General features: G+C 49.6%; 1 protein-coding gene across 1 annotated transcript in view; it reads right to left on the bottom strand.

Annotated features, from left to right (window-relative positions):
* The window catches only part of CCSAP (centriole, cilia and spindle associated protein), a 37,016-nt gene extending 24,209 nt beyond the window's left edge, over window positions 1-12,807 (bottom strand). Inside the window, exon 1 of the mRNA XM_040464918.1 lies at window positions 12,763-12,807. Coding sequence (XP_040320852.1) covers window positions 12,763-12,807 — 45 coding nt within the window. The remainder of the gene's footprint in view (window positions 1-12,762) is intronic.
* Between the last annotated feature and the right edge of the window lie 4,503 nt (window positions 12,808-17,310).

The raw sequence follows: 17,310 nt of genomic DNA, 5'->3' as shown, positions 1-17,310 counted from the left end.
CAGGCCCGCGTCCCCGGCCCACCCGGCCCAGGCGCCCGCGCGTCCCCAGTAGGCGCCGTCCCAGGCGCCCGCCACCGCGGGAGGCGTCAGTTAGGGGCTGGGGTTGCTGCCCCGTCCAGTGAACGGTGCAGCCCCCCCCGGGGTCGCACCCTCTGCGCTCCCCTCCTGACACCCCTGCGCTGCTCTCGTCTCCCAGAAACGAGCCCCCGCGGTCGCTCCTGCTTCCTTCCCGTGTTCACGCAGCACCTGTTACTGTGGGTTTAGCCCCTTTCCACGTGTTAGTACGAATTCCTTTCTTCTCGGCACCCCAAACATTTTTTTCAACTTCATTAAACCCGCCAATCCACCCTCTCAGAGACGTCTGTACAAAAAGCCTGGACAGATTCAGTTGCCTCGTGCGGCAGCAAACAATGTTGCTGCAGCCGTTACAGGTTCAAGTGTGGCCCCACGCAGATCCTAACCCTCCGTTAAAAGGAGCCTTGATACATTCGTAACACAAAAGATTCGAAAGCGGCTTTGGAAAATCAAAATACTTAAAACAGTTGAAAAACAGGCCTAGGCCATCCATGAGTGAGTTACACCGGTCTGGCTTCCGTAATGGGTTTTCCTCCATTCACCTATTTTTTTTTTCATCTACTCTTTTTAAAAAAAAAAATTTTTTTTTTAATGTTTACGTTTGAAAGATGGAGAGACAGTGCGAGCAGGGGAGGGGCAGAGAGAGAAAGGGAGGCGCAGAATCTGAAGCAGGCTCCAGGCTCCGAGCTGGCAGAGAGCCCTACACGGGGCTTGAACTCGTGAGCCATGAGATCATGACCTGAGCAGAAGTCGATGCATAACTGGCTGAGCCACCCAGGCGCCCCTTCATCTGCTATTTTTGCTTCTGTCTTCCTTCATATTCTGCCCCAGCCCCTCATGGAAGCCGACTGATCCAGAGGTCGACACTGCCCAAATGGGACAAGTCAGACTGTCCTGAGAACTTGAAATGAGCAGTCCAGGAGTCATTACCCCTGGATTGTTAAGGGCAGTTTTCTGGATGGACCACTGCATGAGCCCTGGCTGTTGACCTCCCCACAGCGGCCCTGACTTCTCTCTTCCCCAACTTTGCCTTTTGATCCTTGAGACACCCCCCAGGAACCTTCTAATGCATTTCACTTTTGTGGAAGTGGCCAGGGGTGGTTTGGGATGGTTGCGACCCAAAGAATGGTAACAAATATATTAATAACCTGGGGGGAAATGACAATGTGCAGTTGTATGAAAAATGCAGAACGCAAGCTGTCTCAGCCTTGGCTGCGTGATTAAACACCCCAAAACTTAGTGGTTTAACATTACAAAAAGATTGCTTGTTTCTCACAACTCTGTGGGCTAGCCAGGCAGTTCCGGTTTCGCCTTGCTGCTCTAGACTCACCGCACAGTGGCCTTTAGCCGGAGGGAGAGTCGAGCTCATGAGGGCCTCGCGTGCCTGCTGGTGGGGCTGGCTGTGCACTGGCCTCGTTTGGTCCCCTCCCTGTGGCCTCATCCTCAGGAGGCTAGACTGGCTTTTCCACTCGCCCCTGTCTTCTGAGACGGTAATGGCAAGCTGGAAGGCCTGGGAAGGTCATATACATCTCTTCTCCTGCATCTAATACTCAAATAAACCACAAGTCCAGCCCAGATTCAGAGAGAAATAAACTTCACCCCTGCAAGAAAAGGACAGCAGCTAACTTCCCTGAGTGCTTTGTGGTCCTACTTTACAAGGTAATGTGCTGGGTTTTTTTGTTTTTTGTTGTTTGTATAGCTGAAAAATAGAACTAGGAATGATTTGTTTTATTTTTTTTTAAGTGTATTATCTGAGAGTGAGAGCACGCCCAAGTGAGGGAGAGGCAGAGAGAGAGGGAGAGAGAGAGTCCTATGCCTTGTCAGCATGCAGCCCAACGCACGGGGTCTGATCACATGGTTCGTGAAATCGAGAGCTGGACGCTTAACTGAGCCACGCAGGTGCCCCGATTTGTTTTGCTTTTACCTGTTGTGCACACTTAAGCGTGCTACTTTGATTCTAATTTTTTAAAGTGTTATTATTCATCAGGGCTCGTCCACTTGGAGGTGATAAAAACCAATTCAGCCGGCTTAAACAGAAAGGACATTTACTGACTCTGGCTGAGCTAAACCCAGAGTCCCAGTCAATTTCACTGGGATTCTATTTCTTTCTGTCTTTGAGCTCTGCTTTCCTCCTGGGGCTGGCCTTGGGGGGCCCGGGCCCCGCCCCCCAATGTAAATGGACTTCTTCCACATAGCTGAGGAAGAACCCCTTGTAGCCTTATGTTGTCTTAGCTGAGGACCACCAGCATAAGAGAACAAAGATTCTCTGGTCACATGCTTAGCCGTTGGCAGGTGTAGGAAGTGACATGATCGGCCAAGCCTGGGAAACGTGCCCATCTCTGTCGATGGGGATAGGGTGGCAGGCTGAGATTGACAGCCCAGGGAATAAGGATGGAGTGACTCCTCAGAAGGAGGAGTGATAGGCACACAAAACTGTGTGTGCCCACGTGGAGGTTTGTCTTTGTGTCTAAGAAGAACAAGATGAGAATGTTCTAATTTGACAGCACGTGTAAGAGGGATAAAAACGTGGGATATAGTTGATCTTAAGTATGTTGATCTTAAGCTGTTAAGAATTTGAATACAATCGGGGCGCCTGGGTGGCTCAGTCGGTTGAGCATCTGACCTCGGCTCAGGTCACGATCTCACAGTTTGTGAGTTCGAGCCCCGCGTCGGGCTCTGTGCTGATGGCCTGGAGCCTGGAGCCTGCTTCAGATTCTGTCTCCCTCTCTCTCTCTCTCTCTCTCTCTCTCTCCCGCCACCACTCACACTCTGTCTCTCTCTCTCTCTCAAAAATAAACATTAAACAAATTAAAAAAAAAAAAAGAATAGTCTGTTCATACAGCACAGAAAGCTGCCGATGTGGATGAGAGTGTCCGTCATATTTGCAGGTGGGGTTAGGACCCGTAACAGTGGTTACAAGATACAACTGTGGCAAACGTTGTGGACTTGGAGCTGCTTTTTGTTTTTTTAATACTTATGTATTGTTGAGAGAGAGACAGAGCGCAAGCAGGGGAGGGGCAGAGAGAGAGGGAGCCGCAGAATCCGAAGCAGGCTCCAGGCTCTGAGCTGGCAGAGAGCCCGATGCGGGGCTTGAACTCGTGAGCCATGAGATCGTGACCTGAGCCGAAGTTGGACGCACAACCGCCTGAGCCACCCAGGTGCCCCTGGGAACTGGTTTCTTAAGCAAGAGGGAAATTTTAGGAATGGCCTAAGAAGCTCACAGAAGACACAGAGAAAGTGGAAAACAGGCAGGCCTCAAGGAGACCTCTGAGGCCAGGCTGCAGGGGCCTGGATGGACAAGAGGGGGAAGATCTGCCCCCTTGACTTTGGCAGAGGGAGGCTTCAGTGAGAGGCAGCCCTGGGAGAGCCTCTCCACCAGGGTGACTGGGGAGCCAATAGAAAGCAATGCTGAATCCTGGGAGACTATAGGAAAATAATAGCTATTTGCTACATAGGCGTACAGATTCGTTATTAAGACCTGCTAGTCCGACTTCAACTCAGGTCACGATCTCGCGGTCCGTGAGTTCGAGCCCCGCGTCGGGCTCTGGGCTGATGGCTCAGAGCCTGGAGCCTGCTTCCGATTCTGTGTCTCCCTCTCTCTCTGCCCCTCCCCTGTTCATGCTCTGTCTCTCTCTGTCTCGAAAATAAATAAACGTTAAAAAAAAAATTTAAAAAAAAGACCTGCTAGTGACTCAGTCTGGTCACAAAAATGCATGGCTGATTCTCTGGGCTCCCTGCTTCCCAGAGCCCTCCCCAAGCATCTGGCACTATCTCCCCCTCAGGGTGCCACCCCATCCTGGGTCAATAACCTCGTCCTTCTTTAGCGCAGGGAGGCCGTCTTCCAAGAGCTCTCTCCACTTCACTTGTCCTTTCTTCTGAGAAGATGTTCTTTTCAGGTCATGGGCTCTGCTCCCAGTTCTCCGGAGCCCTCCCCTCCACCCCCTCTCCAAACACGAACATACTCAGAAGTCGCCCGTCCACCCTGCCCTTTTTACAACTCCACCTCCCAATGGAGAAGCTACAAACGCTAGATATTCTCCCAGACCCTCTCCTGCGGCTGGAGTGCAGTTATGAGACCCTAAACTCTGTTCATCAGATACTCCTGTCCCGAGGCTTGCCATCAGGGTTTCCTGTTGCATCGGAAGCAGGGAACAGGAGGCTCTCTGGCCGCGGTGTCAGTTTCAAGGCTGAGTTCCTGGGGCAGCAGTGGCCACAGCGCTCGGAGAAACCCCAGGGACCAGAGCCAGCCGAGTCAGGGATGGGGGCCGCACACCCAGGGCTCCAGGGCAGTGGCGGTCTCCGTGGCTATTCTTCCTCTGAGAGCTCCACACCTGTGTTTTCCAGCCTGCCGAGCAATTAGGCGCTTTGTTCAACACACCGGACGGTCCTGACTCCTCCTCTCGGATGGGTTTCCCAGTTTCCTTGCCAGCTTCCTATTTCTCCGTCTCCTTTTTTAAGCCACGGATTCCCCCCATTCTTTCCCCTCCGCTCTCCTCATGCCCCCCCCCCCCCGCACGAGGGATCGCATAGCAGCGGTGACCCCTCTGCATCACGGCATCAATGCCCCGGTGCCCCGCCCCCACTCTGGGGGCCACACCGCCTTCCAGGTCACCGTCCGTCCTCCCCTCGCGCCCAGCTGGCTACCACTTCGAGCTCAGGGTTCGTCGTATCTACCACCGTCCTCGCCCCGCCCATCCCTTCTTCTGGAGTCCCAGTTCCTGCTAACGGCATGTCCGTTCTCCCAGTCCCGGTCAAAATGTCATCTTTGTGACCGGGTGCCCCACGCGCAATCACTCGCTGTTGTGATCACGTCTATCAGGCCGTATTTCCTGTGCCCGTCCTCTCACCCGCCACCTTATCAGCCCAGTTGGGGGCACGCTCACAAGCACCAACTCCCCTTGGCGGCCCTGCAGAGAGCAAGGACCTGATCAGATCAGGGGTCTATACGGTCAGGGGCAGGCCTAGCTGAGCTGCTACACCCACAAGGCCTCCCCCGATCCTCAGCTGAAGGGGAAGCCTGGCCCGTGGCGTGGGAAAGAGCTGTCAGAGCTGTGGGCTCATCCAGACTCTAAATAAGAGAGTCTAGAAAAATAACATCAAAAAAAAAAAAAAATCCCCCAGGACACCTCAGGACTGTTTAACTGCCTTCCTTCCCTCCTTGTCTACAACAAACGTAGCCAGGAATTGTCATACACAAAAGCACACACAGAGAATTCCTTTCACAGGAACAAGATCTAGGCCAAGCATTTGTTTGCCTGGATTGTTCCTGGTCGGCATAACCTTCTCTCTCAAAGCCCTACCAGCCACGGGAAGAATGAAAAGATGAAACACGGTGTGTAGCTTGAATTCCTACCGAGAAGCCTGCAGCCCCGTTAACAGGCAGAGGGTGGCCGTGCAGAGAACGCCAGCCATTTGCACGATCTCTCTGCAGAAGAGAAGTTAGACTCCTTCCTGGCCAGCGGCTTCGGGAGTCCCACGAAGGGGATGGGAAACCACCCAGAGTCCTTCACTTACCGAGAACAGGCCTAGAGCTTCTGCTCCAGGACCCACTGACCACAGACCCTGAGCTTGACCACTAGTTGAGCTCCTCTGAGCGGCACCTCAGCCCTGGGGCGGGCTGTCAGGTGAGAGACCCCTGTCTCAGCCCATCCAGGGCTGAGGTGATTCCAGCCCCGAATCACCTCCCAGAGGCCCCATCTCCTAATACCAACTGGAAGGGTGGGAAGTAAGGAGCATAAGTGGGCAGGGGGTGGGGGGCACTGGTTTCAACATACAAATTTGAGAGGGACACAAACATTCATGCTGTGGCCACCCCTATGTCCTCTGCCCTTCCTCCACCTCTGCTGCCTTTCACCGACTGTTCTAGTTCTTTCGCTGAACAGCTCTACAAGCTCTTCCTCCCTCTTCTCCCTCCCTCTCCCCGCCTCCTTCTCTCTCTCTTTGCTTGACTTCTAGCACAGAGCCTCTGGCCCCCTCCGGAGCAATCCCCTGTCCCTGATCTTCCTACGCTTGGTCCCATCTAGCAAAGAAACAAAAATACCCCCAATTACCTTGACTACTAGATAATACGCCATCAAATCCAGAAACACAGTGTGATTACCATGGCAATTTGTCAGAACACAGTCTCATCTGGCTGCATTGGTAACGCCTGCTTTGCAAGAGTGCTCCACGATGTTGAACGCTGAGCCCCAGGTTGCCTATTTGTGTGTGTTTCTGAAGAAATCTTGGCCCTACCTGCATATACTCTGTCAGCCCACCCCCGTGTAGACCAGGATGCCTTTTTTTTTTCCCCCTGCGGCTTCATAATGTTCATGGAAGGATGGACATTCTACTGTCCACTTAGGTAAGCAGCATAGAAAATCTATATTCCAGGTCCCCCACCCCACCCCAGAGAATAGAGCCCCCAACTCTATTAGGCTTGGGAACAAGAACATATTTTTCATGGAGGATTGCCTAATGGGTATGCACTCACTCCATCGCTCTAAGTGATTATTTCCCCCCTCTAAATCTTTTCCTTGTTTTCTAGCCAACCCATGGGACAAGTGTGCTTCAAGAGCATTTCTCTGGTGTCTCACAGAGGCGTTATATGTGGTGTTAGAGCACTGGCTTCGCGGGTGGATTCTCCAAGAAACAGCCAGATGCGACTTTCTTTTAAATCCATGCAAGGGAGTCGAAATGCCCTGTCTGCCCCTTTACCCATGATCCCCTTGTGAAATCTCACAGGAGAAATCTGTCTGGGTCCTCTGTTGACGCATTGACTTATTTTTCACCATTTGGGCACTGAAACTTCTGTGGTTTTGCTTGGCTTCGAGTGTGTCAAGTTCAGAGACAGGGGCAAACGTGTGGCCCACTCTCGTGCACCAACCTCCCATCACTTTGTTCTGTTTTAATTTCCTTTGGGTCGCCTCTTTTACTGATCTTATCCTATCGCATGGTGTATTTTGGATGCTCACTTAAACCCATTATGAATCCTTTCTTCATGTATGAGTCCTTTTTGGTTTGAAAATCATTAATTCTTCCGAATTGATGTAGCATGTAAACTTTTTTTTTTTTAATTCAGTGAGACTCGCAGGGGTATGTAACGTAAACCTCACAGATCTTACGTAGGAAGGCAAGATATATTAAATATCTCAATGGGAAACCGATATCTAAATACACTTGAGCCCTTTTTGAATTGAGGGTGGGCATCACAATCCCCAAGTAGATGGATAAAAATAAGAATGAATAGCTTGTGTTTCCACTCTTTACATGGCAGCCGTTATTGTGTCACGGTGTTTGAGTGAGGGAAGGGCGAAGAGGGCCAATACAGACTTGCCGTGCACACAGCCACCCCCTCCACCCAGGTGGCACTCCGCCAACCGTAGATGTTACAGCGTGATGTGATGTCACTAGAGTCCTTTTCCAATGCAACATTTGGAATAGTCCGCTTTGGATTATTGTTGTTGGACAAAAGAAGCGATTTGGGAAATCTTTTCACGGTGGGCATCTTTGTATGGAAGAAAACGGGTTGGCAACACGAGGGACCCCACCATCCGAGGCCTTGACATCCACTGCCGAACTGCAGTCGAATTCGGTTTCATGCATGTCACGGAGAGCCTGCTGTGTGTCCAGCACTGTGCTCGGGGGAGGAAACCTAAAAGACCCAGGTCTGGAAATGTGAAAGACTCAGGACTCAACTTCCAGGCCCACTAGCATTCAGTGGTTTCCAGTTGGAGGGGGTGGGGGTCGCATACTCTTCTGGGAATATAAATAAAGCTATAGGCTCTTTCCCCAGAAAAAAATAGATGTACACACAAGACATTTGCCTGCCTGTCATCCTGTCCCCGTGCCAGCTAATGGATCCCAGGGAAAGAAGCCCCATCTCGTGTTCGTGAGGCAAACTATACGCTCAGGTATCTAACAAATGCCTACTAATATCAGGCTTTCTGCTCACATTATCGCAATTAATTCTCAAAACAACTCTGTCAAATAGACTTATTACATCCACTTTAGAGATGGTAAAACTGAGGACTAGCCCTAATAAAACAAAAAACTTGACCAAGATTACGTGGGTAGTAAGTAGCCAATAAAACTAGAACCCAAGCACGCCCCCAACTCCAGAGTTAACGTGCATGTTACTAGAAGGGATGATTAAGACAAAAGGAATTTGGCTGAGGAGCAGTTGGCCAGGTACCCTGAGGCAGAGAATAAAGAGGGTGGGGACAATGTGGTACGGAGAGTAAGTGTACCGGGCACTGGGGCCAGATTGCCTGAGTTTGAATCTTGGCTTTGCCCCTATGTGACCTTGGTCAAGTACCTTAACCTCCTTGTGCTTCAGTGTCCTTAGGCACAAAATAGATGCGGTAGCAAGGTCTTGTGAGGATTGGATACAATTACAGTGTGTGAAGTAATGGAATTTGCATGTGCATTTAATAAGCAACCAGGAGACGGGAGCTCTTTTTTATCAGAAAGCAGCAGCCCAGGATGACCGTGTGCCGAGTAACTTAGGATAGTGACGGCTGGAAAAAAAAAAAAAAAATCAGACTGGCAAGAGTTGAATGAGCTTCAGAAATGAAGTTTCAATGAAGAGATGAGATAAAAGCCAAATCTTAGAATTGTCAAGTCACTTTTGTGCATCTGAAACTAATATAACATTGTATGTCACCTATACTTAAATAATATATATATATATATATTTTTTTTAATAAATAGTGTGTGGGGTGCCTGGGTGGCTCAGTCAGTGAAGCGTCGAACTCTTGATTTCAGCTCACATCACGATCTCACGGTTTGTGAGTTCGAGCCCCACGTCAGGCTCCAAGCTGACGGCGTGGAGCCTGCTTGGGATTCTCTGTCTCAAAATAAATAAATAACCTTAAAAAATAAATAAATAGTATGTGAGTCGTGAGGCAATGAGCGTAGCCCACGTAAGCTGCTCATTTTCAAAGCCTGACAGAGAACAGCCTTCACCATCGTGCAGATCTCTCCCCTGAGAGTTTAAATGAACCTCTGAAACACGTTCTTTCTGAATTTGTAAGAGAGTCACATTGACCGCTTTGGGGGAATTCTACTGTCTGAGTCGGCTCAGGGGGGGTTAGGGCTTCAACATAAGAATTTGGAGGGAACACGGTTCAGTCCACAGCATAGACTTGGCCGGTTCTGGAGATCCACTGTGATGGCAAAGTCCACTCAACTTTCAGAGCCGATTAAACTTTATCGCCCAAAAACGTGACTCAGGAGAGTCAGAGAGTTGCCCATTTTCTGAGCCTGGAGAGGAGAAAGCGCATATGTGAAAGGGACTTGAGTGAACTGCAAGTCAACTACTGATTGTGTGGCTGCTGACATCGCGGCACATCTCGTCATGCCTTCGTTTCAGAACCCTGGGAGTTGGCAACCATGACGAAAATGGCTGGTCAGAAGCCAGGTTAAAGCTTCAGCCCTATGTGGTGAAGGGGCGATAACACCTCCATTGCCTCATCTAGCCTGGGCTGCTGGGGCACGTAAACATGTCTGCCGATAGATGAGACAGGGCTCAGAATGGCAGGGTAAACTTTCAGGATTTTCCAAGCACCATGGTGGATGTTCAAAATGCATTTGCTTTTTGATGATGCAGTGGACTCTGTTGAGTCTCAGACAGGAAACGAGATATTCTAGGGCCACCTGGATGGCTCAGGGGGTTAAGCGTCTGACTCTTAGTTTCAGCTCAGCTCATGATCTCACAGTTTGTGAGTTCGAACCCCACGCCAGGTGCCAAGCTGACAGTGAGGAGCCTGCTTGAGATTCTCAATCTCTCTCTCTCTCTCTCTCTCTCTGCCCCAATCCGCCTCAAAATAAAGAAATAAACTTAAAAAAAAAAAAAGCCAAGACAGTTTGTAAACATTGGCCTTCACAAACTTCTCTAAAAGAAAACTTTTCCACAGGCATAGTAAGGACTTAACCTGGCCCAGAAGGAGGCCTGGCCTTTGCTCTCAGCCCCTGGTGGGTAATCTCCAAGCTCTTGGAATGTCCTGACCGCTGAGTGTCTTTGTTTGCTTGGGCGTCTTGGACCCTACCAGAATGTCTAACAATGTGATTTGTGAGGGGTGCTTTTAAGTCCTGCAATATCAGCTCAACTTCCAAAAGATCTGGAAACTGAGACCAGCTACATACACAGCTGACGAAGGAGCCCCCATAGAGACTGAGGCGTGGGTGAACTTCCTTGGTTGGCAATATTCCACAAATAACGTCACCCATCATTGCTGGGAGCAGTTAGCACTGCCCGTGACACCATGGGGAGGGAACAACCAGAAGCCCTGCTTCTGGAACCTTCCCGGACTGCCCCACGCAACGCTTCCTTTTGCCATTATATTGCAACCATTGGCTTTCAGTGAGTTCTGTGAGTTCTTCTAAGGAATTATCAAACCTGGGGCGTCCCAAACTTGGAGCTGGTGTCCAGAGCGACTGTGATCTTGTGAACTGGGCATGCTACCTTCTCAATATTAGAGATTAATAAGCACAAGTACACAGTGGAGCAAAGGACTCTTGGTGGAAAAGTGTAGATAGTAGAGAAAAAGTGTTTGAACCTTCTGATCATTGCTACAAAGTTAAATTTGAATCCCTGTTGGCAGGAGTGGGTGGGAGTAGATGCAACACATCTCCTTTCATGGATCTCCTGACGTTGCTTAAATATTGGTTACTCCACATTCCTCTAGTCTTTAAAACCCAGAATACGTTTATAAGGTCATTTAGTGAAGGTGGCTCAGTCAGTTAAGTGTCGGACTTCGGCTCAGGTCATGATCTCCTGGTTCACAGGTTCAAGCCCCATGTCGGGCTCTGTGCTGACAGCTCGGAGCCTGGAGCCTGCTTCGGATTCTGTGTCCCTCTCTCTCCGCCCCTCCCCCCTCTCAAAAATAAACATTAAAAAAATTTTTATAAGGTCATTTAGTGAAGGTAAATAAGTTTCGCAAGATCATACACTTATTGTCAGAGCTGGGACCAGAATTTTCTCTTTCATTTTACTCATTAAATGAGTATATATATATATATATATATATATATATATATATTCTGGGAGAGCCTACCTGACATAAACCCCAAAGATGAACCAGGAGAGCACTGTTGTTCATGATTCCCAATAAAGACGTTTCAGATACATAATTTAGAGATACAGGGTATTAAAATAGCGATGAGGGGCGCCTGGGTGGCTCGGTCGGTTGGGCGACCGACTTCAGCTCAAGTCATGATCTCGCAGTTCGTGAGTTCGAGCCCCGCGTCGGGCTATGTGCTGACCGCTCAGAGCCTGCAGCCTGATCCAGATCCCGTCTCCCTCTCTGCCCCTCCCCCACTCACACTCCGTGTTTCTCTCTCGCTCGCTCTCAATAATGGGTAAACATTTTTTAAAATTTTTTAAATAATTTTTTTTCAACGTTTATTTATTTTTGGGACAGAGAGAGACAGAGCATGAACGGGGGAGGGGCAGAGAGAGAGGGAGACACAGAATCGGAAACAGGCTCCAGGCTCCGAGCCATCAGCCCAGAGCCCGACGCGGGGCTCGAACTCACGGACCGCGAGATCGTGACCTGGCTGAAGTCGGACGCTTAACCGACTGCGCCACCCAGGCGCCCCTAAAAATTGTAACAGCAATGAAAGTCCGGCACAAGGGGACTGCAGGGACATCAGTAGCCAGCACTGCACTTCCGTCCTTGCCATGATGTCGAAATACACGACTTTATAATAAGCACCTCTCTCTGCAGTCAGTGATGGCTGGTGGGCACCTCTTCTTGGGCTGTTTCCTTTTCCCGTACAGATCCTTTGACTTCTTAAAATGGAAAGATGCATACATAATATAGTGGTTCTAGTGTAGAACCGTGGTGGCTCGATTCATTAAGCATTTATTGGCGGCCTGGGAGGCAGTTTTCATCCCCGGATGAAGAAGAACTTTCTTACAAATTGAATTGGGCCCGAAATGTGACCGGCTGCTTAGGTGTGGACCACAGAAAACCCTTGCTGGGGATTCGGTTGTTTAGTGGAAGACTGATTTAGATCAGTGAGGTCGCTTACCAGTTAGTATGTAGGGCCCTGCAGTTGGACAGAGCTGGGCTGAACACCCAGCTTCCCCACCTACTCCCAGCGCGCCCCTGGGCGAGGCGTCTGCCTCTCTGAGCCTAAGCTGCCAAACCCTGAGAGATGGGAATGATAACACTCGTGTCACAGAGACGTTGTGGAGGATTCAGTGAGACGTACACGGAGGGCTTCACAAGCACTCCGTAAATGCTAGAAGCTTTGACATTTTACGTCTTAAAGAAAACACATGGAAATCTTTTGCTAAAGAAAGTCTGACCAAGGGAGCTTAAACGGGTGAAACAGATAGAAATATAGTTTCCTTTAAAAAAATTTTTTTAATGTTTACTTATTTTGAGAGAGAGAGTCGCAGGGCAGGTGGGGGAGGGGCAGAGAGAAAGGGAGGCACAGAATCCGAAGCAGGCTCCAGGCTCCGAGCTGTCAGCACAGAGCCCGACGCGGGGCTCAAACTCATGAACCTCGAGATCATGACCTGAGCTGAAGTCGGATGCTCAACCGATTGAGCCACCCAGGTACCCCTAGGGTTTTGTTTTAGATGGAATCCTAGGTATCAATCCTCGCCCTCTAGAAAAACAAGAATATTTGCTAAAGTTTTTACTCACCGTTCATCTCATCTGCAGAAGGGTAGTAGTTCCTGTGAGCATTTCCTACCTGGTCAGGCCAGCTTCTACAGCAGACAGATTCCAAAATCTCCATATTCGAAAACAATAGAAGCCTGTTTCTCACTCAAAGAGGGGGCTGTCCTCCCAGCAGTGAGTCAGGGACCCTGGATCTCCCCATCTTGTGACACAGCCGCCCCAAGGCCATCCCAACACACAGCTTCCAGGTCACAAGGAGAAGGAGAAGGGAGGGGACCAGTTGGAGAAAAACGCCCTGTGTGTTTCTCTTTCACTCTCACGTGACCACCACACTCAGAACTCTACTGACACCAACATGCATAGGTTTTTACACACCAAGCAATTCTGTGACGCCAGCTGGGTGTCCTACAATTCAGTTCTGATATTATCTACCTGGAGTCAGCCTCAGATCCCACAGGTTAAGGGCTCAGTCCCGTAAATGGCCCCCACTTCAGAGGCCAGTCGCAGGTCACCACCTGTCCCCAAGTTACCTACAACTTCTGTGCCACCTGGCTGCAAATCAGAGGTTCCTGTGACCCCTCTCCTTGGATTTGATCATTTGCGGGATAGAATGGCTCACAGAACTCAGGGCGACACGTACTCACATTTGATGGTCTGTTACAAAGGGTATGATAAAGGATATCAATGAGCAGCCAGGTGAACAGACACATAAGGCAATATCCAGAAGGGTCTGGAGTCCAGGATCTTCTGTCCCCATGGAGCTGGAGTGTGCCTCTGCTGGCATATAGATGCGTTTATCAACCTAGAAACTCTCCGAACCCCCTAGGTTTGGGATTTTTGTAGAGACTTTTTCATGTAGGCAAGACGGATGATTAACTCAACCTCCAGCCTTTCTCCCCTTCCCAGAGGATGGCAGGCAGGGCCGAACGTTGCAAGGTTCTAATCGTGGTCTTAGATTGGTCTTGCGGGTCACCAGCCTCCATCCTGAAGCTCTCCAGCAGCCCACTCAGAGTCACCTCATTAGAACAACAGACACTCCAGGGGCACCCGGGTGTCTCAGTAAGTGAAGCGTCCTCCTCTTGATTTCGGCCCAGGTCATGATTCCAGGGTCGTGGGACTGAGCCCTCCATTGGGCTCCACACTGAGTGCGGAGCCTGCTTGAGATATTCTCTCTCTCTTTGTCTCTTTCTCTCTGCCCCTCTCCCCCAGGCGCTCTCTCTCTAAAAAAAAAAAAAAAAAAAAAAAAAGAACAGACACATGTATCATCCAAGAAATTCCAAGGGATGTAAGAGCCCTGTGTCAGAAACCAAGGTCAAAGAGGGGCACCTGGGTGGCTCAATCAGGTAAGCATCCGACTTCGGGCTCAGGTCATGATCGTGAGTTTGAGCCCCGCGTCAGGCTCTGTGCTGACAGCTCAGAGCCTGGAGCCTGCTTCAGATTCTGTGTCTCTCTCTCTCTCCGTCCCTCCCCCACTCACGCTCTCTCAAAAAATGAATACGGCCCGAGCCTCCGATGTGGGGTCAGCACCGGTGTAGGAACAGATGTTACAACATGAACAAAGCCTGCCCTCCACGCGGACAAAGGGAACCCACAAGTGGCCGAGTTGACAGAAGGATTCCTGGTGTGGGAGAAAATATAAAGTGGGAGGAAGGCTTCTCTGAAGAGGGGCATTTGAGAAGAAACCGGAGCTGGACGAACATTTCGAGGACACAGGGTCAAGGCAGGGATGACAGTGAAAGCCTGAAGGGGCACAGGCCACTAGTGGCTGGGGAAGTGCCGGGAGGGGCTATGGGAACAGCTCTGAAGGGCCCCCTGCTTCCTTCCCAGCAGCCCGTGACTATGAGAACGGGGACCAAGCACGACCGTCCGATGCATCACTCTCCCTGCACTTCGTTCGGGAGTTCTTACCTTCCAAGGCTGCAGCTGTGACAGCAATTTCAACGTAAATCACTTTTTTTAAAGTTTATTTGCGTATTTTTAGTAAATCACTTTTTTTAAAGTTTATTTGCGTATTTTTAAGAGAGTGAGGGAGCGAGCAGGGGAGGGGCAGAGAGAGAGAGAGAGAGGAAGACGGAGAAGCCCCAGCAGGCTCTGCACTGTCAGCCACAGAGCCCGACGCGGGGCTCGAACTCAGGAACCAAACTGTGAGATGGTGACCTGAGCCGAAATCAGACGCTTGACCCACTGAGCCACCCAGGCCGCCCCTAATGAATGTTTAATTAATAATAAACTATCCCGAGTTTTCTTAGTTTACCTGTCCTTCTGATTCTAGTTTTATCTTCGGGAACCTGGAAGTGTGTCGATCAATCTTGGATTACCTCCCAGCCCTTCAGGTGTTTAGGAGACAGTCCCGTCCTATCAGTAAGTCATTGACGACATTAGAAGTGGCCTGAAGGGTCACCTAATCAAGCCCTTCACTTGGATAAGGAGGAAACGGAACCTCAGAGGCCAAGCCCTGACTCTCAACCAAGTGTCCCCCTCCCTCCACCCTGCTCCCCCTCCCCCTCTCCACAGGCCTCACCTTCTCCAGTATAAAAGCAACTCTTCCCTGGGGAGAAGACGAGTGTCTCTTCTCCACTGCTCCTTACTTTTCCCAATTTTTATAACACGGGTTTGTTCTTCTGCAGTAAAAAACTAAAACACATGTTTTAAAAATGAAAAAGTTTCCTTTGTTGGGGAGCCTGGGTGGCTCAGTCAGTTAAGCGTCCGACTTCAGTGCGGATCATGATCTCACGGTTCATGAGTTCGAGCCCTGTGTCGGGCTCTGGGCTGATGGTGGGGAGCCTGCTTAGGGTTCTCTCTTTCCCTCTCTCCCTGCCCCTCTCCAGCCTGTGTGCACACAAGCACACACTCTCATGCTCTCTCTCTCTCAAAATAATAAATAAACTCTAAAACAAGTTTCCTTCACTCTCCTTGGTATGGCATTCCACACGCCTCCTTATTCTGGTCACCCAGCTCAACGTTCCAGAATTCATCACTGTTCCCGATCTTAAAATGCAGAGCCCAGACTTGAACTGAGATGCGGACTAACAGAAACTAGGTGAAAACTGATTTTCATGTACTATGGCTTGAACATGATCTTGACACGGATGCTTCAGGAAGGTGGTGCGGGATTGTGTATCTCTTTTAATCACGCCGCAATGTGTTCTATTTAACTCCCCAGTGATTCTTCTCATGAATTGCCAACGTGTTTCTCTCGCATTTAAAAATCTAAATCCAACCTTGGCATTCATCCTGGTTGGCATTGATGCCCACCAGGCATTGATCTGAGCCCGCCATTTCAGGCTGTCAAGCTTGGATGTCAAGTTTGGTTGTCTGCCGACTAGTTGCCCTGTCACTTTCGAAGTGCCTACGAATTTAGCAAGCAGGTTTTCCATTTCCAAACATTGAGAAGCTAGAACAGAATACTCCACCCTCTACGATATCAATGCAGTTTCCAAACATCATTGTTCAAGCAACCCATCTCTCACCTGTCCAAGCGTGTCACTACCCAACCCACATTTCTCCATTTCATGCATAGGGTTTTATGTCGGATGCCATATGAAACAGACCAAACGCCCTTGCGGGATCCCTCGGAGGTATTGACTGAGCACCACAATCTGAACAAGCAATAGCATCACTTTGGCATGACTTACCTGCTCTTTCTGAACGAGTGCAGACTCCCAGAAATCTCCTTTTGCTTTTCCTCATAGTCGAAATCATATATTCAACGATGAATCTCAGGAGTTTTCTGGAAAGCAATGTCACACAGACCTACAGTTTCTCGGGATCTACTATATTTTCCTTTAAAAAAAAAAATGAGGGGCGCCTGGGTGGCTCAGTTGGTTGAGCGTCCGGCTTCGGCTCAGCTCATGATCTCACGGTTCATGGGTTCGAGCCCCGCGTCGGGCTCTGTGCTGACGGCTCGGAGCCTGGAGCCTGCTCCGGATTCTGTGTCTCCCTCTCTCTCTGCCCCTCCCCTACTCATGCTCTGTCTCTCAAAAATGAATAAACATTAAAAAAAAATTTTTTTTTAAATGACATGCCAGCCTGGTTCCAATCTTGTTTAATATTCCTATTATCTAGATCTAAGGTATCATCTGTGATTCTTTTAAAATCACCAAAAAGGGTTCCAGGGGTGCTCAGTCGATTGAGCGTTCGACTTTGGCTCAGGCCATGATCTCCCATTTCGTGAGTCCGAGCCCCATGTCAGGCTCTGTGTTGTCAGTGCAGAACCCACATGGGACCCTCTGTCCCCTCTCTCTCTGCCCCCCCCCCCGGCTAGCGCTCTCTCTCTCTCTCTCTTTCTCTCTCTCTCAAAAATAAATAAACATTTCAAAAATTTTAAATCACCACAAAGGGTTCCAAATTATATCCGGGGGCATCTTTAGAATGCAGTTATAGACTACCTGGGTCTGAAGTCTGAAACTCATAAAGCATCTTGCTCTGCCCTGGATTGTGCTTTTGCCTAAAAGGACAATGCAGAGGAGGGTGAGGCAAAGAGAAACTCTGGTTTTCATTATAATACACGAGCGCTTCTCTGGGGGCATCACTCGACAAAGAAAACCGAGTGCTAGCGTCTTCTCCAACCCTCGTGCGTGTTATAGGTCCAGACATTTCCAAACCGACCAGCTGGGGTCCT

The sequence above is a fragment of the Herpailurus yagouaroundi genome, unplaced genomic scaffold, assembly GCF_014898765.1.
Source record: "Herpailurus yagouaroundi ecotype Mexico unplaced genomic scaffold, PumYag 530, whole genome shotgun sequence".
NCBI classification, from domain to species: Eukaryota; Metazoa; Chordata; class Mammalia; order Carnivora; family Felidae; genus Herpailurus; species Herpailurus yagouaroundi.
This window is presented reverse-complemented; position numbering and strand designations above follow the sequence as displayed.